Raw genomic sequence first — 26,970 nt, 5'->3', positions numbered from 1 at the left:
GGTGTTGTCATCGGCTAATGCAGTCTACAAGATCATCTTCCTGGAGCTTCACAGGAACAGTCGAATGCGACACTTCCTATCAGTTTCCACCAGAAAAAAATAACAAACTCATGTCTGCTTGTGTACTACTGCAGCTCTCTATTCGTTGTTGACAGCCTAACAGCCTACTGGACAAATTTCATATGGGTCAGTCAGAATAATACCGCGTGTCTTCTTTCGTAAGCCTCCGTTGACAAGCAGACCATACTGCACCCCTCCTCCCCGAGATTGCATTGATAACAAAAGATGACCAGATTGTGTTACCGTTGTCTTCACTGCCTCTTGCCAGCATACCTGTCTGAGCAACGGACACCTTATCATAGAAGTCGGTCTTTTTGGTCTGTTTACGCTGTTCTCCTTTCTCAAGTCAACACAAACATATTAAGTGAAAACAAAAAATACACAACATAGTCTCTAGTCCCAGCAAAGACTGGGATGCAGCCAGAATACCGAAAATAAGCATACAAAATACTTCGCAATCATTTTGTTCAGCTGAATAAAATCAGATTAATCTTACACCTCACAAGAAATCTGTTCGAGTAACATCTATTGATGATCTCTCGAATCCATTGTCAGTCTTCGGTGGACAACACGTTTTTAAATGACCGCACTACAAGGAATTAGTCCAAGGGACATAATCAGTGACGACGATCCCGAAATACAACAGCATTGCTCTCCCCTTAAACATGAAACAACATGCTCACAGTGAATGAACGAAACCCACTCGCCTTGTGTTTCTTTTTCCTCCTGCACCACTTTCTCTCCTTCCTTGCTTGCTTCTTTGCTTCGTTCCTACTCCCATCTCTTCTTTCCGTCTTATTTTTATTTATTATCTTAATGTGGTAGTGGTGTAGTGGTGATGGTAATAATAATAACAATAATAGGATTTATATAGAGCATTTCCCCGAGGGGAGCTCGATGCGCTTCACAAGAGACCAGGGGCAGTGTGGAATGAGGCCAAGTGATAAAGACATCACAATCGAGTACAAACAAGCACAACATACACGAACATGCACGGTTAGCAACACGAAAACTTGAAGCAACGCAAATATAGAGAAGGGGTTGGGGTGGGAAAGGACAATAGGATGGACGAGTTATAGTAGATTTTTTTAGAAAAAGATGTATTTTAAGTGCTTATCGGATTCCACTGTGCGGAGAGATGGAGGCAGGCTGTTCCAAATACTGGGGCCGGAAAAGTGAAAGAGAATAAATGTGTACATAAAACTACGAGTGCAGAAGCCAGATGGCTGTGATGAAGCGGTCTCTACAAATTAGAGGTCGTTCGTTCATCATAATCATAAGCAATATACGACTTCACACTGTAATCACAAACGAACTAATTTATTCCTTCCTAGAAGAGGGGGGTTAGGGTAGGAAGGATGTAAATGCAGTCCTATTCTTTGCAAGCGAAGTCTGTGACGCCCTCTGTGGTACATGGGTAGCCCGTTAAATAATTTAATAAGTATGGAGTGGCTGCACTGGTGTCACCTTTTATCGTTGTCACTAGATATTGTGCCTTGCCTTGGTGTTATTTACGAGACTCGGCTTTCTGTAACCGTACCGAGTTCATCGGTCTATAGAAACAGGAGAATGGCATATCTACACGAAGCTACCCGGACTTAAACTCTTAGGCATGTCACAGGCTGTTCAAGCGTTCAATAAATGGGTGTGAATAAAATTCTTTTCTCTCTCTCTCTCTTGCTCCCTCAAACAAACACACAAGACAAAGAGAGCGGAAAGGAGTGAATGTGTGAACATAAGTGTGACATGTGTATTGTGTGTGAGAGAGAGAGAATCAAGAATGTCAACAGGACGTAAGACTGTGTTTCTGGCAGCTATACAAGTTTCTGTACTACTGTATTGTTACCCTGATTACACGTGTTGTCAGTGCTGAAGATTCACGGCAGACAGAGCTGTGGCCACACAGTTGTGACGAACAAAATGTGAGCAGAGGAAGCGACAGACGCAATGTGTGCCGAGCAGCCCGGTGGTCTGCCCGTGTCTCACCCTGCGTAACGAGCTGGGGCATGACTGGAGAGACAGCTAGCAGCTCATCCTCAGCAGACGACACTTGTAACGGATACTAAAATGTGAGACTGTTTGACCATCACATCTGCAGTGACAACAGTTAAGTACCAATACTCATCTTTTTTCTGTCTTGGCGTCGAGCTTCCGTTACGAAACTTATTATTAGCACTTCATGTATTCCCTTGACACAACTCGTGTTTACTTACATATAAGCCTCATTCCTAGAGGTTTATTTACAGCTATATCTTCTCCAGAACCGTTGTGTTTGTGTAACTGCAACATTGACGAAGGAACACACGACAGTGAAGAGCGTGAGCAGAACGTATGTATGTTGTCTCTGCTCAAGATTAGCGATGAATGGGCGCAAAATTTCTTTTTGAGTATTGGGATTACTCTCAGTCGTTAACGCATGATTAGACAATTTTGTCAGAGTTGACGGCTTGTTGTGATTATTGCCCACAGTTGCTAACATTATCGGGTGTGACGTGTCTCGGGTGAGTCGACACGGCAAGGGACATTATTAGTGTCACACTGACATCCATGGCTCGTGAGTGTAAATTAGTGATTATCGTTGTCTGCGCCAGCATTCAACACTGTCATTACATTTTCTTCACCAATATTCTACTCATGTGCTATTATACTGCATCTACCAGGAGTTGATTACCATGATGATGCAGATGACGTTGATGATGACGTTAGGTGATATCTCTCCCTTCCTCATGACGAGGGTGGTTTGCAGTTCAGACCTCGTCTTGGGACTCTAAGCATGACACCTGTTCGCAAAACGGCCATCGGGGTTTTCTTCTTCGGTTTCCTCCCTCTCGCCTCATGCAGTGAAATCCCCTCTAGGTGGAAGCACTTTCCCAGGAAAGCTACAACCTTCAGCTTGACGAGGTCATTTATAAGGTTTACCAAATATAAATATTCACCCAAACACTTCTGTTCATCCGATTTAGTTTTCTTTTTTTTTTTAAGATCTGTAAGTCTTATCTACAAAAAAAAATAATGTTTTCTTTCCCATTTTAGCCAGAATCCTACACATTACAGCCGATTTGATGTTACAGAGTGCTTCAACTATATTCGGATTCTGCACCTGCGTTTCATTGTGAAGGTAAAGAACAAAGTTACAGTTCTCTCTCTATAGCCGACTCTAAAAGCCCTTTATCCCTGTCGAAAAACGACCAAAGTGTCAGGCCACACACAGGCACACTGCGAAAGGTCAGCTGTCGTCACAACGGCCTGTCACATTTACGTGCCCCCCGTGTGATCAATGCCCCCGTGTGTGAATAGTTGTATCACGTGGAGAGTTAACGTTCACTTTAGGTGAAGGCATAAAGACAATTAAATAATTTAAAGACGAATAGAGACCACTAAATTATTATATTTATAAATTAATAATGAAATGTTTGCATGCCTATATGTAGAGTGCCAATTGAGTCTGGCTGATGCTGGAGAAAGGCGCTATACAAATGTGATATTTATTATTTATTATTAAATAATGTATTGTACTTAACGGATAATTGTAACACGGATTTGTAAATTAATAATCTGTCCTACATCACTTTGTTGTTATATATGTGTAATTTTATGCAGCCATACTCATGAACATAGAATTGGCTGATTGATTTTTTTTTTTTTTTTTGGGGGGGGAGGGGGCGGGGTTGATTTTTTTTCTAAAAGACCCTCCTCTTTCCTCCCCCTCCATTTCCCCTAAAACGTTTTAAAAGAAAAACCTACACAAAGGACGTAAGAATAGTATTAACTTTTGAATATTATCACCACATGCACGAAGACAATGATCCCAACATCAACATTGTGGCAGACTGAAATATGTTGCACGCGATGGCGCAGTGGTGAGTGGGATCGAGATCTTCCGAGATTTGACAACCGTACGTGGTAGTGAAAACTTGAATATTTTTCGACTATGAAGTAGGCTCTTATCCCTCTTTAGTATTTGGAGGTCTAAAATGCTCTAAATATGCAGAATTTGTCAACAAATAATGAAGGCTGTCTGTAGTTTGTTGCAAGCAGACGACACATGTAGCAGACGATCGCGCATGGCGAACCTTCTCGCCCGCCGTTTGATGCGCGCTGACGGTTAGCTTATCGCTGAGTGAGCAGTGCTAGTGGTCTGAAGCTACGCTAGGAATGTATTTCTTGAGTTGAAATATTTCAGCCACCGTTTGGAAAGCCGAAGTCTTGGTAAGTTGTTTAAAGTTTGCAAGTTCACAAAAATTGTAACGATAGACTGAGATGGACAAAAGCTGATCATTGCAATGATGCCTGCATTCACATTACATGGAAATAGTAGCAAGAAAATGTGCTATGGCGTGACAGCTTGATGTTTCAACTGGCCTCTCACAATGAGCAGATATAAAACTATGCTGACTTTTATTTTTCTCATTTGAGTTTTACACTTATGCACTATACTAAGGTTCTAGACTGGTTCAGCTATGGTCTAGTGTCCACTAATGCATGCCAGCTAGTTTCAGCTCTTATATTGCAAGTAGTGAATGAGCACATTTCTATGAACATTTATTTACCAGCAGTCTTGAATTTTATTTTAACTGTTTCAATACAGAGTATTTCAAAATAAATCCAGTGAAACTATGGTCAGTCTTGAACAGGAAAGTTTGTGTACTGAACCTGTTTTTAGCAAAAGTCCTTTTGGAAAAAGAAACGCATCATACAGCCCTAATTAACTAATCAAATTTAGTTACAGTTTCATTGACCATTAACCTGAAATTTTGCAATACTTCGATTAAAATCAGACTTCACATACTATACCTCTGGTAGGGTGCTGTTCTTACTGGCACTTTCACAAGTATAACAATGATGATGACAGTGAAAGGATTATAACATGGAAGAAAAAAATATTTTTAATCCTTAACTACAAAATGCAATAAAAAAGAAATGTTGTAAGAATAAACATAGCAGTAATAGTGCAAAGGCAATGGAGTGAATGTTAATACTTTAAACAAAACCATGGTTACACACAAATGTATGTTATCTGTATCAATAAATGAATTAGCAAAAATAATATAGTTTAAGCCACATTTTCCCATTATGTTTCAATTTTAATTCATATTTTATTCACCTTCTACAAATAACTTCTTTCTAGATATGCATGAAACATTCCATTGGAAAATGAGGTGGTTTCTTCTTCCCTTTTCTTTAATTTGTTTGCGTCTGACAGTATGGTGGTCAGCGATTGTGAAACTTTCTTCACCCACTATTTTCCTGCTGACAGCTTCACAGTTCTGTAACAAATTAGCCTACTATACAGCACAGTAACATTATTGTACAAAAATAGGCACATGCTTCCTTGTTGTTCTCATTTGCCTATTTTTGCCACACTTGGAGGCCAGCTTTCAAAATGAAACTGGCAGTCCTTTGCAAAACATCCACAGGTCTGTACAGCTTGGTGTCCAGGGGCATCAGTGACGGCCATACTTCCGCCCTCAGTTTCTGGAGGAGCCTATACACTCCTGTAGGATATGCATCTCTGCAGGAGAACATTGGGATGACTCCAGGTGGAGTTTGTAGTAAAAGGTGTTGCTCTTGAGGAAGAAAATCATCACCTGGTCTAATCTGGACAGGTAATGGTAGCTGTCTGGTGTCTTGGGTGGTCTGTGCAAAACCTTGATGGTGATCTTCACCTCTGCTAGGCTGACCTTGTTTTCATCCTTCAACTCCTAATTTTTCCATTCTGTCAGCCTACTCATTGCCTTCAATACCACAGTGTGAGGGTATCCACTACAGTTCTGTTTTTAGGCAATTGATATTTCTCAGTGCTGCTGTCAGCTTAGGTAGTTGGTTCTCTTCTGTGGTCTTACATATTTTTTTTACTTTTTATTTGCACTTTTTTGTTAATTTTATTTTTTTTTCCTAATTTTTCTTGTGAGCTAGGAATAAATGTTTTGTCTTGAGAAGATAATCCTGAAGGCAGCATGCATCTATCTAATATCATAATCTTCTTCTCATATTGACTGTTAATTTAAATTTTTGTCTGGAGTTATGAAGGTCAGTGACTAAATCTTGGCTCAGAAACTTTCAGTAAACATCTTGAAGACCAAACTCAATTCCAGGAAAGGCAAAGTTAAAGGTAGGCTTTATAATTTATTGGTTCAAGGACCACTTAGGTGGGGGTACTTGGAAAACTTCAATTGCTCACCGAGCAGGAAGCTGTTCATTTGAAAGCATCCATGCAGGTGCATACATACACCGACACACACACACATGCATGCAATCATACCCACATAAAATTGTGACTTGAAATGTAAGCACATTAGAATTACAAGAACTAATCTTTTATCTAGAAAAATACTATTGTAACCAATTCAATCCCTTAGATAAAACTATATTTTAATGTTCCACATTTATTACATGAAATTTGAAGCACAAAAAGCTTGTTATTCCAATGTATAACCAGGATTAAGGCAAACATCTTAATAGCATCTTTCCCATAAAAACAAAATAATTTGTTTATTTTGAGAATAAATCACTAAAGAACTTTAAAAAATGAACCACTCAAAATGTGCAGAACAGTTCTGTGATAATGCTTTTTTTTTTTACTTTGGAAAATGGAGGCAGCATACTTTAGTGCTGATTTTTTTTTTTAAATCAAAATGAACTACACATTGCTTAACAAAGCATGTCAGCAAAAACTTGTTAAAAGTTTATGACACCTGTTAAAAGTTTTGGTATAAATCTTTAGCTAATTTCTTTGTATTTATAAGTGACAATGTGATATTTCTGATTTATTAGATTATGTTACTAAACTGAGAATCCAAAATATACATTTAGAAATCGCTATAACTTTAACCTGTGCCAGAACATCGGACAGCTTGCTAATGCACCGCTAAAGACAAATTTTCTTCAGGGTGAATAGAAGAAAACTCATATGAAGGGTTACTATTAAAAATACAGTAATTTCTGTCATAAATGTTGTAGCGCATCTGCCTCTGAGTTTCAACGCCTTTTCGAAAATTATAAAAATAAATTAGGAATCTTTGAAAGTAAATCATAAAGCAGCCAATGTCCAGATCATCGTATTGCCATAGCAGAAGGCAACTGAAAAATACACATGCGTAAGGAAAGACTTGTTATGTTATAATTACTCGAAGAATTTTGGCTAATGCAGAATTTAATTAGTTTGCGGCGGCCAGTGCAAAATACTATAATTCGAGATGTGAATGGATGTAAAATGAGAGGAACGAATAAATGTCTCCTCAGCAATGAAGATGATGAAGTGTGTGCACGTGCAAGTTTGCGCCGAGAGACGTCGAGACGAGCTTCCCCTCCACCATCTCCCCCGAAAAACACCCCTCCACAGGCCCCTGCCCTACCAGCCACAACCAGCCTCGTCATCTGCATGCTGCTTTTTGTGTTTTTTGTTAGGTGTGAGAGAATCACGACGTTGCTAAGCAGGGACTGGTACCCATTCCTCCCCCACGTGGTTGTGTTTGTTTAAATTAAGGTGTCTTGGGACAACTGGTGCAAAAGCTGAGATGTCGCTCGTTTGTGAGTACCAGTTCATGCAGTGGTTCACCACTGCCCTTGTGTAGGGTCTGTTCTATATCACAGCGCCGTCCTTACATGAAGCATGTAAGTTTTGATAGTACAGCTCTCCTAGTAGAAGGCTGTTTGCTTTAAACGTTTTACCCATCTTATAGTTATGTGCTAATTATTAATTATAATGTAGCTGATAGTGACGAATGTTATTTGTTGCTAATGCAGCTACTGCTAGATATACGTGGCTGTCTTAACCGCAATGTTGTTTGGAAAGAGATGAGATAATGTTTCGTGTGACTGCTAATTTTTGCCGTAGTTAACCGAGTGGTGCGTGTTTGTATAGCTTTCGTGTATTCCTTATCCGGGTTATGCCTACCATTCATCATCAGGTGATGTCCTTGCACATTGGTGCAGGAAAAATGCCATAGTGTGTGTGTTCCATACGTGCACCTCTGTCTTGCACATGCATTTCGCACTTCGGACTTGGAAGCATTTCTAGCATCACATACAATCGGTCTTGGCAGGCTGTCTAGTGTCTGTTGCACAAACCCACGTGTTGGCAGCGAAACTCTATGCGTTCTTGCCTACCTCAGCTTTCTGACGATAATTAAAGCTTTTCTTCAGTGTCAGACCAATATAATGCATCCAGCTTTGCACGTGGCAAAGAGAGTGACAATGAAGTCGCTGAAACCAGTGAAGATATTGTTGCTCAATCCTTCTTGGCCAAAAACATGTCAGGGTCTTAAAAAACACTTGTTAATCATCGACAACTAAACACGACATCCAAACACCAGCAGCTTGTCGAACTGGCCAAATCTGTTGATAATCTCGGGGTAATTAAACTTGTTGAGGACCACTTTCTTTTGTCAGAAAGTTTTGTGTATCATTTTTAGTGGTTTAACCCGTATATTTGCGAATCATACAGAGATGGCCGTAGCGAAATTCAAAGGATGTACTATCGATCTAGAAGATGGAATGTACAAGAAGATGCTGGTTTGAGTCCGTTACTGTAGTTGTGGCCCTATGCTCCACTGGGGGTGAATGGGAACAAGAAGAAGAGTCCGTCACTGAGGATAAAGCAAGCAGAAGACGGCTGTGCATTCTCCAGCTGCCTCAAATGGCGGAGCGCCAGAAAGGAGGAATGTGTGTACATGAATAGTTTGTACAAATAGTGCACATCTGCCATTTTTTGTGCCTTCATCTCGTCACGGCGTTGTAGCACATCGCCATCACTCCTACAAGGCTCAATTCTAATTTTCTCGCTCAGCGTGGGCTGCCTGCATTGCCTGTAAGTGTTCTCGAATTAAGACTATTAGTTCTGCATAGCAAACCGTGATCTTTTCTCTGTCGGGTGCGACTGGCTACAACGAGAGTTAGATGTAATTATTTAGAATTAGTGGTATAAATTGGTATTTATGGCAGAATCCTACTTCCGTACTGCCAGCAGCTCTGTGCGATGAAGTGTGCGCCTTGTTTCAGCACCGCCCTGCTGGAAATTCTGCAGGCTGTGCCTGCTCGTGGCACTCTGGTGTAGTGAGAGAATATGGATGCACGTACACACTCGCTGCAAGTCATCTCCACATAGCAGCTCACTTTGTCCATCCCCGCGTGTGAACTGGTGCGATAAACTTAGCAATAACTAAGCATTACACTTGGTTACAGGAGGCCTGATAGAGAGTGAAATAAGAAGACTGGGTGTTGTGCCGCGTGAAGTAAGTTAATTTATAAGAAATCAGCTGTGTAACCTGTAAGCCTGCCGAGACAACTAGAATACTACCAATGGACGAAAGAGTGAGTTGGTTAATTAAATACTGCCAGAAAATATTTGATCCCTACACGGGTTTGTGAAAGGAATCGTGTGGCGATGGTTCTGCTGATGATAGGACCGTTAGGGCAGCGTGTACTCGACGTCAGCCGCACCCTGGCTGATTCAGACAGAGGCTGTCTTGATTCCAGCATCAGAATAGCACAACCGCCGACATTTCAGCGGAAAACGTCGACGCCATCGCCTGTTCTTGTGTCTTTACTGCCCCAGCAATGTTTGGCGCCCAGTAGTGGCGCTGGACAAAGTTTTGCGGCAAAATCTGATTGCAGCAGTACAACAGACATGTGGTGCGTGTGCAGGTTGCTGTGCCCGCGTCCTCCCGTCCAGTCGGAGCTGAACGTACCGGACGCCTCAGTCGACAGCGGGAGCTGGACACGACAGCCGGCAGAGAACGTGCGGCAGCCAGCCGCCACCATGGAGCTAGCCACACAAGAGACCGGTCAGCGTGACGACTCCATGCTCATCTGGGATCTGACTGCTTCATCCGAAGATGTTAATGAGAATGCGAGGGAAGACGATAAAAAATACTACACCAATGTTGACTCCACAGATGCCAGTGGTAAAAAAGCCAGCGGTACACGCAGCACCGGTGGTGGTCAGTAATCACGATTCTTTTTTAAACAATTATTTCTTTACTTAGTGTAATTTTGCTTCAAAAATTATTTTGATTGAAGAACACCCTCAAAGTAATTTGCTTAGATGTCTGTAAGATCATACTGCCTTTCTGTCATACATTTTTAAAACATTCCCTCAGCAGTCTTCGTGCTTGCTCTCATGGTTCACATCGTCCAAAACAAAAATTACTAAACATACATTACAGTTTTGACGATGTTGTGCAACAGTTCTGCGTATTTCTTCATCACTGTGAGTCTATGATAGCTAGTCAAAGAATTCATAGTAGGGTCTTTATAGTAGTCTTCAGTTATAAAGACGAGAACATCGGCATTATGAAACTGACTCGTAGCACACATGTAGAGGACATGTCTAAGTCACACACAATAGTTTGCATGATGCCTCGATCATGTTGCACAAGCGTTTACATACAAATGGTCATAAGGCGGTCTCACACCTGGATTCTTGTATGTGGAGAACGGAGATACGAATGATCGTGCGAAGAAGATTAATTATCAATACAGTAGTTACGTGCGTCTTCCTAAACTTTCTGGCTTTTCATTTGACGAGTGTCCTATCCATTTAAAAGATGGGGTTTCAAACTTTAAAACTCCTACTTAAAACTGTTTGAGATTTTCAGTGGCAAACCATGATTTGAGAGCAACTTTTCCTGAACGACTTCTCTTAACCCATTTTTTATAGCAGGGACACTCGTGAAATGAAAAGCCAGATAGTTTAGGAAGATGCACGTAAAGCTCAAAGCTAAATGTCAGCATGAGGATAGGAGGAGGTAGAGGAAAAAAGATGGGATTTAACTCTCGGACTTTGCATATCTGGTCGGGCTTTGTGTAGTATGCGCGTGCAGGAGGTACATTATGTTGTGAACTTATTTATAAGTTACCATCTGTGATTGTTGAACGTGTAACTTCAAGAGACGAACAAAGAAGAAAAATATTTTTGTAGTGTCTAGAAGGCGTCAGTATACACTATTTTGTGTTTCGTGTGCAGCCGTGGAATATCAGCATGAAGGGCTAAAGGAGCAGCTGGCCATGGTGAGTAAATGCGACTATCGGTGTCAGGTCAGTGAGCGAAAGGCGCTTCAGAGTGGACGTTGATCTGTCAACGTAGTTGGAAGTATCCCAGGAACGAGATGTGTGTGTGTTGGGGGTGGTGGTGGTTATATGCTTGAATGGATGGGTTTTGTGCATGTGTTTGGTGTTAATACATGTTGACTGAGAGGGTACTTGTGTATGTGTGCGCTTGTGTGAGAGAGAGAGATTATCGGCCATCAGTAAAACTGCTGCCTGTAAAAGAATGCACGCGTTTCCCTCTCCCTTGGGTTTAGTGATATATAGCCTATGTGTGGAGGAATATGACCGTCCATCAGACACGCTGTTGTCTGCAAAAGAGTGCACGCGTTTCCTTGGGTTCAGTGAAATACATATATAGCCTGTGTGCGTGTCCACTGTTGAAGCTGCAGTCTTTTTCCTGGCATTCTTCCACTGCGTCTAAGCGATTCACAAACCACGCACGTATGCACGCAGAAGCACTCACTTTAATGTTTCTATTTTTACTGGTTCCATCTATCCGCTCGCTCTCACGTGCTCCCATAATGTGTAGACTGTCGGAGAAACACACCCACAGCAGAGTTTGGCATTTACAACTCAACTCGACCTTCACCTCTCTGCTGAATGGACGTTAGCGCAAACAGTGTGGGAGTGTTTCAAGCGATCAACGGATGCAGGTCTTCAAGCCGTCTGTCACAGAGATAGAGATTTCTGGTATATAACCCTAACTCTAACTCATTATGCTGTCATCGCCGAAGCCAAACTGACCGGGTTTGTGGTGTATGGATGGTGTCACGATCGAGAATTTGCTGAAGCCAGAAAACCCTGGTGCCTCCCAACGGAAACGTGTCCTGCGCGGCATAACCAGTCCTGGCGGAGCAGCTGACCGCTGTTCGACTTCATTTTTCTCTCTCTCTGTTTTGCCGAGAGAGGGCGGGTAGGGATGGTCGAACTGAGGCCATTGTTTTGACTCCTATTTAATGTATTTTACCTGTTGAGAGGGTGCTGATATTTTTCATACAAATGCACAACATAGCCTATCGCGCAAACAGAACAGGATCGAGGCTCCTCTATAGCTGATTGGTTGCTGTGCCCTACCGATCCTCAAGGAGCAGAAGGTCGCTTGTTCAAGCCATCCTCAGCTGCTGCACGTGACGGGACAACTCACCTACCTACCAGCATCTGTTTACCAACACTCAGTCCCTGGTTTATTAAGGATCGAGGTAAAGACAGCGTGAAAAGAGGGTTGGGCTCTGCCTTCCACTGCTTCGCCCTAAACAGGATGACTCACTTCCGTTCACTACCCCTTCTACAGCTAGTCTATGGAACTGTTTATGAAAATAAGCCCCTTTTAACAAACCGTCTTATGTTAAGCTCAAAACTGCCATATAATATATTCATTGGCTTGAAATGAAGATTCAATTCTTTCATTGGCTAGTACAGAGCATGAAGAAATCAAGACTGTCCAGGTAAGAGTTAAATTATGGGAGTACTGATCACGATGTTCAGTCAGGATCTAATATTATTTTATTATTATATTAGGGTGTATAGATGATTTTGAGTAGTTACTATAATATAAAAGTTGCATAACAGTTATACTTTATAAATTATACCTGAGTTACTGAGGAGGTTTATTTTGGCTGCTCACAGGTAGAGGCCATGGTACATGAGATGAAGGTGGGCTTCATGGCAGCACTGGAACAGCTGTCCTGTATGCAAGATGGAGCAACCTGTGGGACAGGAGCCACTACCTCATGGGAAGAACTAAACACGACATCCAAACAACATCAACTTGTAGAACTGGCCAAATCTGTTGATAATCTCAGGGTAATCAAACTTTTTTATGGCCAATTTCATTTGTCTGAAAGTTTTGTGTACATCCTTTTTTTAGTGGTTAAAAGTGACCATAATCCAAACCATATGTTAGAAAATCAAAATTGTCAAGGACACACATGCACACACAATCTCACTTTCTGTCTTTTACTTTATGTGATATTAAAGGGTATTCCTTCCTTACACTTCAAGGTATTGACAAGATTTTGTAATTAACTAATTTGCAAGGTAATTTATGCTGATTGATGGCTGCTATTTAAAATGTGTCAGTACTAACATAGAAGAGATTTATCAATTTGTAAAGCTCTTAGCCACCATGGAGTTGATGGAAAAAGGTGTGTGTATGTGTTTTGCATGCATGCATACAGGGTCAGCTGCCAAGACCACCACAAAACATTTGTGGTAGATACAAAGTTGGACTTAAAAATGGTAGTAATCAGCTTCCTAAGACTTCTCAGTAATGGTTTAGTTGGATGAGAATTATTGTTAGGTCTGTTGCATTCTTTTATCATCTATTCCAAAATTTTCTGTAGACATGCACTTTGACAACTAAAGCTGTAATTCTTTATTAAGTGGACTGAAAACTTTTTTTTTTACAATTTGAAGTTTAAATCCTGTTATACAAGAAGTCTTTGGAATGTGATATGTGTCTGCCTTTGGGCAATGCTTTAAGTCAAACCTTTCTTCATGTACATGCAGGATGATGTGACAACCTTAACAGGTAATGTAGCTCAGATGACAATTATCCATCACAATCTACAGAGACAAATAAACTCTATACAAGTTTGGCAACAGACACTGATTGAAGAGCTGGTCAGCAATGGTGTTTTGGCTGAACATGCAAGGTCAGTTCAGGAAAGGAAGTTGCACTTCATGTGGTGTAGCCTTTTGCATTGTGTAAACAACAGTATATTTAATAGAAGAAACATAATGTTGAAGAGTGAAAATGACAAAAGGTACCATGGTTTTTGAGAGAAAGTAAGTTTACATTTGTCTTTGAAGCCATGGAAAATTGTAATAAGATCAGCAAAACTTGCTATGGCCTGATGTCCTTTGTATATTGGCAGGTATTGTTTCTGTAAAGTATTTTCTTAATACAGATCTTTAGCTATAGATATGGACTTGTCTGTTGATAGAAGGACTACCAGTAGTGAATAGTGGCTTTAATACTCATTATTTTTGTTCCCATAGTTTCAGTAAACTCCATGTAGTCGTCAAAGTGAAAATTTTTTTTAATCATCATGGTGAGCTTGTAAAAACATGCTGTTGCTTGAAAATGTGGAACTGAATGCTCTAGAGTCTAGACCTTGTCTTGAATTTCTCAAGGAATTTACAGTATGTTTCAGCCTAGTATACTGACAGTGCTGCATCCATCTCACAAACAGAAGATGATAAAACTTTGCACTTTTTTTATAATCAGGACAACGCTGTCAGCTGTGCTAGACCCAGAAAAACAGTTTGGACCGAAGTCAAATACAGTGGTACAATTGCCTTTTGACACTTCCAGCATCAAGAACACAGAGACATCACAGCATACTGACTTGCAAGATCTTGCTTGGTGCCAAGGTGTCACAGATAAACATTTATTTCAGTGTTAGAGTAATATTACTGTTGTTCCTTATTAAAAGTAGAGAGGAAAATAAAAGTTCTAAAGGTCTAAGTAAATTTAAAACAAGCTAAAAGATAACAAAGCTTTAAGGAGATTAAATTTTAGATGTAATGATGGATTTTGGTTTACAAATATTTCTCAGACCACAAGGAGGATGAGAAATTCAAAAAGAGAAGTGTTACTATATGTTGAGATTTGGCATGAATATTTTAGATAAAAAGATGTGTTACAGGTGATCATTCAAGAGTGACAGCAGCAGCCTGCAAGAGTCTGAGTCTTACTCAGGCATTGGCAGCCCACTGTCAAGAAATTGATGCAAATGATTCCAGTGAGGAAGATATTGACATTACTGTACCAAGGCATAATCAGGTGACCTACTTTTATTTGAAAACGGATCATAAAATGCAGCGTTCATTAAATAGGCGTTTTTTTTTAGACCTGTTACTTAAAACCACAAGTTCACTTGTTTTATTTTTCATATGTCAGAAGACAGAGCATTTTTGTATACATTAATAGTACATTTTGAAATAATTGTAGGTATTGTGAGAATCTGGATACCTTTTTCTCATCTCCTCTTGAAAAATGAAACCGACATTGTTTTTAACCTCTCTGGTGTCTTTCCCTTTCTCTGTTGAATAAGCCAGTTGGATATGCCTATCATTTCTATTCAAGTTAATAATTGCAAATTGGTTCCCTGCTATTTCTATTTATGTTAGGAAACCAATGGTCTATTTCCTGGCAGGGTTAAGGGATTATAATGTGACCATGGTATGGTAGGGGTGACTAATCTTTACTTTTGATGTTTGCTTGCTTTTTTTTTTAATTACATTGTAACTTTTGCTTTTGCAACAGTCAAGGCAGGATGACAAAAAGAGAAGATATCTCAGACACAACTGGAAAGCATCTGGGAAAAGTGTTTTTTATTCAAACCCTACAGAGTCAGGTAAATTACAAATGGATTCTATTTTCTTTGCAGAGCAAAATTTAGTCCTCTTGTATTTAGTTAGTATGAAATAATTTGTATATGATGCTATTGTGTATCCCAATTAAGAGTGTTAATACAAGATACATGTTTGTACTTTTTTCTTGCCATAAAATGCACCACCAAGCTAACAGTTCCACCTTCTGAATAAATAAAATGTGCTGGAAGTAATTATACAATCTGTTGTTACAGCTCAGAGACGACAGTCAGTTCAAGAGATTGTTGATGCAGAACAGGAATACTGCATGCAACTGTGGAACCTCATCAATGTTTACCAACTGCCTTTACAAGATGGTCGCTACATGAGTTCTCGCCATTTGTGTCTTCTCTTTCCTGCACCCCTCGGTGACCTGCACACACACCACTGTCACTTGCTTTACAGCTTGAAAGACAGACTGCAGCAGTGGTCTTTTGCTGGGGTTGTGGGTGATATCTTTGCCAAAATGGTGGATAGTGCTAATGTGAGTACTATAACAGTCAGATATGGCATTTGCTGAAAGATGATATCTGTGAACAGATAAAGATAGCCAGGCAGATGCACTCTTTTGTCTACTGGATTTCCTTTTGCATTTCTTTGCAGAATCTGCTTGGACTGTATCAAGAATATGTTGAAAGTCTCCCAGGATCCATCAGTTGTCTGCGTCGTCAGTTGATGGTGTCAAGATCCTTCAGAGCATTTGTTAAGGTTATCGTCAGGCATTTATTTCATACTCCAAGAGATTTAAAGTGAATAAAATTCAAAAGATAAAATTTAACACAATGGGACTGGATCATGACTATGGTCATCATGCCACCTTTGGTCACTCAACACAGTAGTGGTCAAAAATATGCAGCAAATAACCCAAGATCAACGAGTTTAATGCCTTCACAATATTTCTGGTTTTCACACAAAGTTGTAAGTCCTACATTTGCTTATTACTTGTTCAGAATGTACAAGTTTTCCAAAATCTACCTTCTACCTAGTCTTAATCTTTTACATGAGATACATGGTATTACAAATTTTGTCTTCAAATTCCAAACAATATATCTTGATTTTATATTCTCATTGTCGATTGTTGTGTAGACTCAGAAAGAATCTAATGCAAATGCTGACCTTACAACACTATTGATCCTGCCCCTGCAAAGAATTCCTAAGTACATGCTGCAGCTACAGGTATATCCATTTCTGCAAAATCTTGTATCTTAATTTTTTTCTATCAAATAACATTCATCTGTTTTATAATTAATATGAAAAGTTCAAAAATTCATAAACATAAGTCTGCTTTGAGATATAACTACAAAACCAAGATAATTTTTCAAACGATTGCAGCATATAACTTTGTTTAATTGCAGCAAGTTTTACGATACACCAAAGAGGATCATCCTGACTTTTACCATCTACAATTTGCTGTAAACAAACTGCAAGAGTTTGTAGAGCGTTTTAGTCAAGAAATAGCCCATACAACCTGTGCCATTTCACAGGATGTTCAGCATCTTCAGTAAGTATTCTTCCTGGGTAAGGTCTCTGATTTTGCCTTCAGGGATTACAGTATATTCAGTCATTATGTTAATTCTTGGCTTTATTGTCTTATATCATGTGATAAAAAAGAACTAATTCATTTATGTGCAATAACTTTTTTCTGCATGGAAAAAAATTTCTTATTGATTTCCAGAACTTTCACAGGCATACAGCTGAATGCGCACAAGTAAAATAACTGTTTTCAGGATCCAGTTCCTCTTTATAAAGTATCTTGATGTATACTGATTGATTGTGCATGACATTAAAACAGTTTAGTCAAACTTCGCATTCAATAGAGCTTAAAACTTCCAAATGTGACAGACATCACATCAGTACTGAAATCTATTCAGCTCTGAAATTTTTCCATCCATTTCATTAAAGTAAGTGTACATTATTCTAAGTGTTTATCAGTAAGGTATCAGAAGAAAAGTGAGATTCTGTGGAGGCATCTTGCTTTCATGTAGTCTGAAGCTATGGTAGAAAGATGCATGCAGGAGTATTCCTTTCAAAGACATCAGGGATATTCCTTCCATTCTAGTGCAAGTGGCAGTAGCTGTGATGTGCCCGGTTCACAGGACAGTAATGTCTTACACACACCTCAAGCTATCTTCCCACAGCTCCAACAAGCTTCTGACACAGGGTGATTCTTTGGTTTATTTCTGATAAATCAAAATTATGCCCTATATTATATTCTGCAAGAATGAATAGTTGCTGTTTTAGACCAAGTACCTTTTTATGCAAAACTGTGAAAAAAAAATGTTTTCCAGGCGAAAAAGAAGATTTTTTTATAAAGGTGGACAGTTTGAAGGTAATCAGTAGATAAGTCACTTAATTGAACTGAATGGGGAAAATGTATAATGCTTAATCGACCATTATGGAACAGATAGGCAAGTATGCAGATACATAATGTTAACAGTAAAATAATGTTTGAGGCAGAAGGCAGGTCATTAACAGTTCTTGATTCCTTTCAGCTTGTACCTTCCCACTTGGCTGGAGCAAAATGCCTTATATCACCACAAAGACACCAGTCGGGCACAAGCTGGACCAGTAGGCGAGGAACCCTCTTTGCACTCTCACTCGGCTGCTCACAGTCAACCTGACTTAACCTACTTTAGCACTATGGCTAGTGCTTCACCCTTTATAAGTAAGGAAACTGTGCCGCAAGTTCATGGTCTGTCTACGCTGCCACCTTCTGGTGATCGCAGTGCCAGGTTGCGTCGCTTCAAGATAAAACAGTGTGTTGAAGGGCGTGACGGTTACTTTCCACCATTTCAAAACCAGGAGTCATTGAAGCATCGACCAACCTCAGCCATCGATTTTGCTTCTCAAAGAGTGCTTCAGCAGCGACAGGAGGGCGAGCAGACAAATGTTCGTCCGCATTCAGTGTTGGGACAGTTGAACAGAAGTGGTGGTAGCAAAGTTATGCATGTGTATAGTCGTGTAAACTTGAAGCCTGGAAACTGTGACCACCAAACCAGTGACTCAGGTATGTCTTCTTCCTCCTCCACAGCTAGACGACAACTTGCACAAGCCTTTCCTCAACTCATTATTGGAGATAAGAGATTGAGGAATCCAGTCATTGATGGGAAGGACTTCCTTCTAGATTATGAGAACAATGAGGAGGATGACACAAGGACTGCAGATGCTTGTTCATCTGGTGCAAGCTTATCTAACAAGTCTGGCAGCTGTCATTCCCAGGATGTTCATGATGAGACTGACCATTCAGAGGACTACAGCCAGGAAGAACTTGTTGCCTCTCTGTCTAGACACCTCGGAGGAGCAGGTAGCGACAACATCTTACCTGTGGGTGGAAAGGCTAGGCACAATACTCTGTCCACCCCTGTCAGGTTTCAGCAGCATCTTACACCTAAGTATGAAAGAAAGGACTTTGCAGACAAACAGGAGAGAGATTTAGGGCGTAACATGAAACACACTCTAACTGGCTATCATGGGGTCCAAACAAATGTTGAAATCAAGCAGCCAGTGCAGTACCAGTCTAACAACAGGTTATCATGATGGTGATGGGCACAGCTCGCACAAGGAAAAATCTTCTGTTCAAATGAAAGAGAGCAAGAAAGTTCCAGAACATCAACCAAACCTTCGGCCAATAGAAGTTAATGCTAATAATTCATGTGAGAAATCTGCCCTGCATTTGTTGGATGAGAATCAAAACAGGGCAACACAAGCAACACTAAGAACTGGGAGAAGCCATCATCAGGACCAAGAACAGGAAAACACGTCTGCAGCTCTTTTACAACCAGAAGTACTTTTACAGTCAAGCAGTAATGATGTCCGTCAAGAGCTGTGTGTTCAGGAATGTGACACATCACTTCAGGAGTCGGGGACAAGTCCTGTCTTATCACGTCATGTGGCTGCAAATGATTTTGTAAACTCTTCAGATGTAAAAATGTCTCAGGACTTGAAAGCAAAGGAAAAGACCAGGAGGTTGAATAAAAATGCTATGAATGTGTCTGCTGAGAACTTACATCGATCAGTAGAAGATGTATCCTCCTCTTCTAAAAAGAAAGCCTTTAGGACTTCATTAAAGAACTTGTTTCATAGGAAAAAGTAAGTAGACAGCATGCTACTCAAAATATTTGACGTGCTACATGTAGCAGAGAGATGGCCTGTGTGTTGTACACGAGACAAGGCATAGCATACTGCATGTAACAGCAGGCATGATCCATATGGACATCACAGGAAACTGGTATGGTATATGTAACAGCCATCAAGCATGATATCTATGAAAAACATGAGATGGTACAGTGTTTAAAAAAAAAACATTAACAGATTTGATAGGGTGCATGAAATAGACATCAAGCAGAAATGAGTAAGATGCATCTAGCATATGGTAGTGCATGTTACATAGGGTGCGACACATGGGTCTCAAGAGAACAGTAGTGCATGCTACAATTTGGGAACTGCTGTGGTGCATGTAGTGGATATCAGGCATGTTAATTAAAAAATGTTGTAGTGGATGTTACATGTAGCTAGCATGCTGCATTGCTAGTATAAATGTGTGTGCATTCACCTGGGTGTGCAGGTGCCAAATATTTTGCAATCAAGGTGATGTAGATATGCACAACTCCTAACTAAGGTCTCCTGCTTTCGAATTTTTCACGGTAAAACATTGTAATTTAATTGCAACAGGCTTGGTTTCTTTTGGCAAAAAAAATTACAACTGCATCATTCTGTGTTCAAACTATTGTCACCCTACGATCATCTTTTTCTAACTAACGGGTTTTGGTGTTACTTTACTTAACAGTGCAGAATTGCATAGCTATTTTTGTTTAGGGTAAGTCTATTGTATTGCTGTACATCCTCTATAAGGTGATTGGCATTTATTTGCATAGATAAGAAAAGATTCATTTGCATTTTTTTTATGGAATGATTCATGAGATGGAGATCATTGTAATTTATTGTTAATTTACCTTTTTCATTTAAATTATTTGAAAATTCTTAATGACAGCATAATACCTTTTGTTTGTTAAAAACTTTGGAATGTAAAATCTAATAGCATACTTATCAAGATCTCTTATTTGTGTTTGCATGCAGAAGTGTGGTAATGAGTGTGTGTGGGAAGTTCTGCTTGAGCACTATGCAAATTCCCACAGCTCGCTCTGTTCTAACCTTTTTTTTTTTTCCCTGAATGTGTGCATGTGAGATGGAATGGTAGGCTGCTCCACACCCTACCTGTAATTCATGCAATGTGAAAGTCTTATCTCTGCTTGCTTATGTGAGGCAAACATCACTAAAGTACCCATAATCTAAATGTGGTGTAAGTACGGGGTCTACAACATGATTTACCCAAGGTGAGTTATCGTTTTACCCATGTCAGTGATGAAGACTATCAAAAACCAAGAGTCACATTTTTTTTAAAAGAAGAAGACTTCTGGATGATATAAACTAAAAAAAAGGGGGTAAAGTGATGTAATGTGATCATGCAAGACTCAAAATTGCTAGAAAAACCCTGTAGCTGTCATGAAATGGAAAAAGCAACAGTTTTTTTTTTCCTTTAAATGTATGATAAATTGCTGATAGCATGGGATTTACTTGCAATATTAACATTTTTAATCGCAAGATGACAAGCATGTAAAGAGCTCTATCATCAGTTTACATCACAACTTCATATTAAACCAGTTTTTTTCTTCTAATTACTTATAAAACCACTAAATGGTGACCATAGCAGCACAGAATGTCAAAATGCATGGGTTTCCATATACTTTCTATGGGACCCACATGTTTGTGGCATTCTGTGCTGCTAGGTTACTTAATGCTAGCATGTCTGCTTGGAGAAACTACTGATCCTCCACTCCCGTCAGTGTTTTCTGCTCAACAACTCCCCCAGAAATTGACTGATTTCTTCACCAATGAAACCCGTATTGACACCAGAAGCTCGACTCTACTGTTGTTCCATCTTCATCGGTGCCAGATACAGTTTGCACTGGTCCTAAGCCGTGTGCTTCTGAGCCAGTTGGTCAACAGTTTCTTAAGGGAAGTTAGTCAACAGCTTCTTAAGAGTCAACAGTTTCTTAGGGAAGTTCTAAGGAAGTTACAGCCCCAAACATTTAGCTGGATCCTATATTTCCTCCTCTCAGCTTGTCGATTGTCTAGACGCCCTGTTACCACAAATAACTTATTCATTCTTCTCTCCCGTCTGGGCACTTTCCTCTCGAGTTCAGATCGGCCATTGTTCGTCCACCTAGAAAGAAACCATCTTGAGATGATAACTGAATTACAGACCAGTTTCAAGCCTGTCCTTTCCGTCTAAGGTTCTGGACCAGATCGATCTTTCCCAGCTTATTGTGCATATGGAGCAAAACAGACAACAACAGAACAACGATAAGACTTAACTGCTACTTGTTCAGAGAAATTCTGAGTCATCCTTCTCTCCCTCAGTCTCTGTCTATAAACAACTGTTCCTTTCTTCATTTCTGTCCGCAGCGTGGCTGTCATTCTCCATCAGAGTTTGACTTTTTCATCAGGATGTTTCTCTTGTCTGCAGAACTGCTTAACTTGAACTTCGTAGGGTCAGCATCATGTCATTATCTCACCACTGCTGCAACTAAACTAATCTGTGCCTTTGTGCTGTCTGAGATGGACTACTGCAATTCTTTTTTATCTGGAATTCCCAAGTATCTTCTTAACGAAGATATCATCAGACGATCCAGAATACCACTGCTCGCCTCATCTGCTAACCATCTAGATGTGAAGATATATCACCAATCAGACCATCCAGATGTGAACATATATCACATATCATTCGCTCTGTTCACTGGCTCCCAGTCATGGGACGTACGGCCCCACTAAGACAAAGAGTATGGACAGAGGTCTGTCCCTTATATAACCCCATCAACTTGGTGTGGATTACCCATCAGCCTTCAGTCACTTGGATTCTCTTACCACCTTTAAGTCTTCTCAGAACGACTTCACTGTGATCCTGAGCGTGTATAACGTGTGTCTGTAATTTCTTTGTGTGCGAGTCTGTTGTATGCGAATATGAGCTGCATGCTTGTTGATGATGTTAGTCTGTCTATAATTCTATATTATTTATGCAAAATGAGCAACTTGAATCGAAGGGCGCTCTACAAATCCTCGTTATTATTTATAATTGGGTAAAGCTCATGGCAAGAAGATATTTTCCCAATATGGGTGAACACCTCTCATCTGTTGGGGAGACAACTCTGGAAATATCACAGGCATAGCGAGGTCAAAGGCGTGAGGTCACGGTATCCTGTATTCCCAGCTTCTCCCATTGGCTGAAACCTTCACCGCGTCATCGGTGCACTGTCCTGACGTCAGTGTTGCTTCTGAGCATGGTGTCTGAATGCGTGTATCTCGGGAACGGACGGCGAATATTCACCCAGGTTGGGTAAATAGCATCTTGCACTAAACTTTACTCAATAAACTTAATTGCATCATGCAATAATCCTGTTATCTCGTTTACCGAGGATTTGTGTGAGTGAACAGGGCGCCCACTTAGTTAACCCCACATTGTCCAAGGTGTTAAAGTGCTTTCACTATTTTTTCGTGTCACAGAGGATCTATCATCCTGGACGAGCTCGAGCGGGAATATACCCGACAGCTCGTTCGCCAAACGCTCGCCCCACATGCCGACGACAAGACGACGATGGTTGGCGCTGACCCGATGTCCCCTCCACCAGCATCCATCAGGCCACCGACGACAACTGTGGCTGTAGTCCGACTACCACCCGCAAGATAGACACCATGAACAACAACGTGCCGCAATGTCACAACAACGATGGTTTCTTTGCCAAGATCCGGCGATCCCCGCTTTTCTTCATGTACAGACACACGGACACACATATAAGTGACCAAGTGTGAACATCTATTCTTAGCTGATGAAGTGTCGTCTGATGTATGTTGTGGCTAACAACTGTACATCGTTTTGTCAACTGTATTTTCCCGTCTCCAGGGTCGTATAAAAACGATAAAAAAAACATTCAGTTGAAGAAGGCATCATGGTGTCTCAACGTGTAAGGACGCGCTCTCTGACACATTGCATGCTGTTAGTGCAGGACAGTAAGCAAATATTTGGTGACACCACGGTTAAAACATCTAGTTATTAATCGTCGTCTTAAAAATGTTTCTGTGTCAAGAAGTAGATGTATGGCAGATGTGCCCCAGCGAGGCTTGGATACGATCCACTGTCCACAGGCGAGTGCGAAGGGAGGCTTCAGTTGTACCTTTAATGAACTGCCTTCAGCGAATCAGGTGATAGGGCTATTTAAGTGATGGGTTTTTGTGCATAGGTTAATATGTGTCCGACTGAGTTAAGCAGACGACAGAAGCAGAATGACGCCTTCTGGTAGCCATCTCTGTAATGTTTGTTGACTGTTGCTCTATAAGAAAACTATGTCAATGTATGTGCCATTTCTTCTGGGTAATGGTGTATTGTGCAAAGTGTAGACCGGAGTTCAATATTTATTTATTTTGTCACTGACTAGAACTGTTGTAGATATCGAATCTTCATATCTGTGCAAAATGTATAATTGGTGTTCGTATTCTTCATTCACGTCTAGCCGTTGAGATCCAAAATCTGTTTTAGCTATAAATGTGCCAATTGTACGTTAGAGAAGACGAAAATGTGAAGAATTCCAAGTATCTGTGATGACAGTGAAAACTCCAGGCCGGACCGAATGCCGCAAACACCTGTCTCCTTGCAAAAGCCTGCTGAGCGGTGAAGGTACGTGCTCGGTGTGCTGACACCCAATGTGAAGAGCCATTTCACACTGGGCGTAGACCAGAGTTCACTGGGAGGAAGGTTGCACTGTGTCCAGATAGCTCCCGAGATGCACCTGGGCCTCTGGTACCCCGACAGCAGCATAGGAGGCGAAACAAAGTGTGCCATGTCTTCGCTCTCGCAGGCAAAAGTTCTCCATCTTACAGGCCCGGCCAGGACTGTGGGAGGAGGGTGATCAGGTAGAAGGAGGACCGTTCTCATGAACACGCAAGCCAGGATGACACGTGCGTAAGGAAAGATGTCATGGACTTGATGGATTCTGTTCTCCGGAAAAGAGGTTGGTCTTGTGCTGAAAGCGAGTCACCTGTTGCTGCCAGTGTCTGGAAGGGGTGATAGTCGTTACTAGAAGTCCCTCTCAATCACCTGTCTACGGTCGTCCGAAATGGCACCTGCAAAACGCAGACAACAAGCAACCAGAGCGCAATCGCATCTATGATGGTCAAAGTGATGACGCTGGCGATGATCAGCACAAGATTATGTTGAGACGGATTGTGCATGTACAGTCTGCAGCTTCGGAAAACCGAATGTACAGATGTAGGACCGGAGGTCACTGTGAACAAAGCACGTAGACCCAGGTCTAAAAAACGGCCGAAAGTGAAAGCGAGAGGCGACAAAACATTACAAGTGCTGCCGAGGCACGGAACCCGGCACGCGCCGTTCGGGGAAAAACTCCAGGAGACTGGAAAATGGCATCAAGGTCAAGGCCCCGACTATAAGACGGAAAAAAACCAACATATCACATGCGCGCGCGCAAAAACGCATTTTGCAGCGGGTCAAACTAAGTTAAAAAAAAAAAACAACTCGTTACTCTTCAAACAGTTGACGCATTTCCGAGAAAAGGGGTATTGATATAGACAATGGCCAGGCACGGTTCTAGAGTACAAATAGAGCGGATAGACGCCGTGCGAGAGGAAAATATTTCTGAAAACACAGAAACAGCCTTCACATCTGACGCAAAAAAAGGACTCGACATGCACAGCCTCGGTATTTATTGCTTCAGAAGCAGTGGAATGCCCTTCCCAACTCGCACCACCGAGGTGTGGTTGTACCCGCACAAGAAACCTCACCCGACCAATTAGTCATTCTTACCAGCGACGAAAATAATTCTCATGCACACTGGATAGACAGGGATGTGCAAGGGGCTGGAACGTGAAGTAAGCAACCCCTTGCGGATGGAAAACGAAAAATCTCGTCTTACCTGATGCAGAAGAACCCTTCCCCCGAGATTCTACCTTGGGAGGTTGGTCCAGCCAAACATAGTCCACCGCTCCAAGAACCAAAGGCACAGAGATCGCACCCCATGTCAGAAGTAGGGGACGTGCACTGCATGCACTGAGGGTGAGTCGTCTGACGAAGGCCCCTCGGTTGGACCATTTGTTCGAGTCCTTACGGTGGACAAAAAGACACAGAGTACCACGAAGCACTAGCGATGAAGAGAAAAAAGTCTATGTTCCTTGTCCTTCGAATAAGTATTTTTATCGAAGAGATTTGTAGACGGAAGGTCACAAGACTGGAGACAGGTAACAGTAGAGAGCAGACGGCTGGTTTGACGAAAATAAACAGTCGGGGACAAAGAAAAGCTCGTCGCTGACTGGTATTTCTCAACAAAAGTCTTTGCGGCACAAAAACAACGAAAATACCGGGCGAGCTGAGCACGGTGCAAGCAGGTGAGTGACGTAGCACGTGACTCGATAGGCGGGTAGCAAAGCGCGTGGCAGAACACTGGGTAGCTATCGGGAAAAACCTGCATTGGCTCTGCTGTCGCTTTGAGGGCTTTGCTCACCACAAAAACGCCCCTCAAGCCTTGCACGTGCTACCCCACTGTCAGCAGCTGTAATGGTCAGCATGGTAAAGGTCAAAGAAGAAACAACTTCCTGAAAAGGATGTCACTCGTAGATCCATGTTGCCTGATAGAAATCATCGTTTCCTGGCCTGGAAGGCGGGTCAGGTGCAGTGGTAACGACCGTTAAGTCGATGTGTGTGTGTGTTTGAGAGATAGAGGATGGTTGATGTAACAAGACAATAATAATAAATGCAACATTTGTAAAACGCATACTCACACTGATAAGGAGTATGCTCTTGGCGCTTAAAAACAAAAAATCTTCGAAAAAAGATGGCATTGGGAAATCTTAAGAAAAACCTATTTTGAATCTGTAAATATTTTGCTTAATCTCAATGTTCTTCAATAAAAAATAAAAAATATTTTGTACTTTGGTTCACAAGGTCGTGCAAGCCCTTTGGGGCGATGAAGAGCAAAGGTCGTGACCTGTGTGTGACGTCACTGTAACTGTAGTCGACTTTGTGATTACTGTATATCGTCCTTTTCATGTCCACTTCATATGTCTGGGTGGCCAGAGGTAATCATATAACCTCCACTCCCGTGCCCAGTTTCCCGGATGCCAATGTTTCAAGGAAAATACTTAATATTGTCACAAAGACAATCATGTTATCAACATAAGCAATCACTAGCTGTCAGTATTTTTGTTACATCACTACACTCTGTACTTCCAATGAGAATAAGGAAAAATAACAACAAAGAAAAGGTAAATAATAGTAAGCACACACTTTTCCACAATGTAGTGGATCAAGGATGAGCGCTGCTTTATCCTTCATTCTCATTCCTTCTCTGCGTAGTAGGATCTTTACCGCATGGACAGCTGTGTATTGCGCAGTTTACCCTCAGGGTTCGCATTCTTACC

At 41.1% G+C, this 26,970-nt stretch overlaps 1 protein-coding gene across 7 annotated transcripts; it reads left to right on the top strand.

Moving 5' to 3' along the window:
- Window positions 1-1,845: 1,845 nt before the first annotated feature.
- Window positions 1,846-26,471, top strand: LOC112570541. 7 transcript variants are annotated; one of them, XM_025249034.1, is made up of 15 exons: window positions 1,846-2,166; window positions 9,706-10,001; window positions 11,027-11,070; window positions 12,736-12,912; window positions 13,618-13,763; window positions 14,339-14,484; window positions 14,760-14,896; window positions 15,380-15,470; window positions 15,702-15,970; window positions 16,090-16,194; window positions 16,573-16,662; window positions 16,842-16,987; window positions 17,546-17,647; window positions 17,979-19,575; window positions 23,047-26,471. In XM_025249034.1, exons 2-14 carry the CDS (start codon window positions 9,821-9,823, stop codon window positions 19,021-19,023), a joined length of 2,679 nt encoding a protein of 892 aa, XP_025104819.1. In that variant the 5' UTR covers window positions 1,846-2,166; window positions 9,706-9,820; the 3' UTR covers window positions 19,024-19,575; window positions 23,047-26,471. The 7 variants fall into 7 exon arrangements, with proteins under 7 accessions (XP_025104819.1, XP_025104823.1, XP_025104820.1 ...); XM_025249038.1 differs by lacking the exon at window positions 1,846-2,166 and adding an exon at window positions 2,242-2,389; XM_025249035.1 differs by lacking the exon at window positions 1,846-2,166 and adding an exon at window positions 3,858-4,269.
- Window positions 26,472-26,970: the final 499 nt, after the last annotated feature.

The sequence above is a fragment of the Pomacea canaliculata genome, linkage group LG8, assembly GCF_003073045.1.
Source record: "Pomacea canaliculata isolate SZHN2017 linkage group LG8, ASM307304v1, whole genome shotgun sequence".
In the NCBI taxonomy this organism is placed as follows: Eukaryota; Metazoa; Mollusca; class Gastropoda; order Architaenioglossa; family Ampullariidae; genus Pomacea; species Pomacea canaliculata.
This window is presented reverse-complemented; position numbering and strand designations above follow the sequence as displayed.

Excerpts from the sequence above, each read along its gene's own strand:
- LOC112570541 (XM_025249033.1), top strand. The coding sequence starts at position 9,446 with ATGGTTCTGCTGATGATAGGACCGTTAGGGCAGCGTGTACTCGACGTC. Across the intron at positions 16,988-17,545 it reads CAGGATGTTCAGCATCTTCA|TGCAAGTGGCAGTAGCTGTG; the intron begins GTAAGTATTCTT and ends CTTCCATTCTAG. Across the intron at positions 17,648-17,978 it reads CAACAAGCTTCTGACACAGG|CTTGTACCTTCCCACTTGGC; the intron begins GTGATTCTTTGG and ends GATTCCTTTCAG.